The 1,000-nt window shown below is 44.5% G+C and overlaps 1 protein-coding gene across 1 annotated transcript in view; it reads right to left on the bottom strand.

Annotated features, from left to right (window-relative positions):
• Nucleotides 1–203, bottom strand: part of LOC145395901 (glutamate receptor ionotropic, NMDA 2B-like) — a 62,664-nt gene extending 62,461 nt beyond the window's left edge. Inside the window, exon 1 of the mRNA XM_080269424.1 lies at nucleotides 1–203. This exon is cut by the window's left edge and continues 320 nt beyond it. Coding sequence (XP_080125550.1) covers nucleotides 1–203 — 203 coding nt within the window.
• Nucleotides 204–1,000: the final 797 nt, after the last annotated feature.

Below are 1,000 nucleotides of genomic sequence, written 5' to 3'. Positions count from 1 at the left end.
GGCCTATCCGTAAAGCCACCCAGTCGAATACCCCCGCCCCGACGCCTTCCTCCACTTTCTGTCCTCTGAAAAGCCCAGCCTGAATGTCCACGTGGCTGCTGGGTCAAGTGGACGTGATTTCTCCTGCTCCGGATGTGCCCTAGGGAGGTGGTCACGGCCGCCAGCACCAGCAGGAGGGATACGACCTTCACTACGCCCCTCATTGTGGTGGAGAGGTGTATCTGAGCACACTAAGTCCTCTATTTCTCTCAAGTTCTCAGTGTCTTATTTCCATCGTCACGGATTATCTCTGTGTCCACAAATTCCTCTATTTCTCCGTTTATTTCTCAGTCCTCTTCTGTTTTCATCGCCCAAGGGAACAGGTGCACGTATGGGCCCACAATCTCCTCTATTTCGCTGTCTCTTTTTCAGTCATCGTCTTGGCAAAGTTATATCTCTCCTTTACCATAAACATTTACACCCAATTCTCGACCAATTCAACATTTTCTCTTCGTCTCTGCAACGTTTGCTTCACCTTCCCGACTGATTCAACCATGCCAAGAGATTCAGAAGACTGTGAAAGGTCAACACACACCACGGCCCTAAAAATATTATCACTTCTTTCACTCTTTTCTTATGTAATTTCCAGATATTCTTTTCTTCAGCCTTCCTTCTTAGAATGCCTTTTCAATATCTTTCTTTAATACTTTCACGTCCTTTTGCAGCTTATTTTACGTGGCGCTACGGTTCTACGTCCTTTCCATAGCACTTCTTCGCTACTAGCATTATTCTAGCGTCAGTGTATCGTTACAAATCAGCATTCAAGGTGGAGAGACGGCAGTTTTAGGCCAAGTTTGAGTAAACGGAGTATCGTTATAGCTGGACAGTTTTTCATTCCCTCAGTATACCATCAAATTACACCTCTTTCCACAAATTTCTATATTAAACTCAACAAGACAGTAAAAAAAAATTGGGGGGGGGGATCTCAGTTCAGTCTTAAGTGTTGTATTTTTTGTCTATG

The sequence above is a fragment of the Coenobita brevimanus genome, chromosome 33 (genome assembly GCF_032717465.1).
Source record: "Coenobita brevimanus isolate Jiangsu-jjx chromosome 33, ASM3271746v2, whole genome shotgun sequence".
Taxonomy (NCBI): Eukaryota; Metazoa; Arthropoda; class Malacostraca; order Decapoda; family Coenobitidae; genus Coenobita; species Coenobita brevimanus.
The sequence above is the reverse complement of the archived record's forward strand: the minus strand, read 5'-3'. Positions and strand labels throughout refer to the sequence as shown.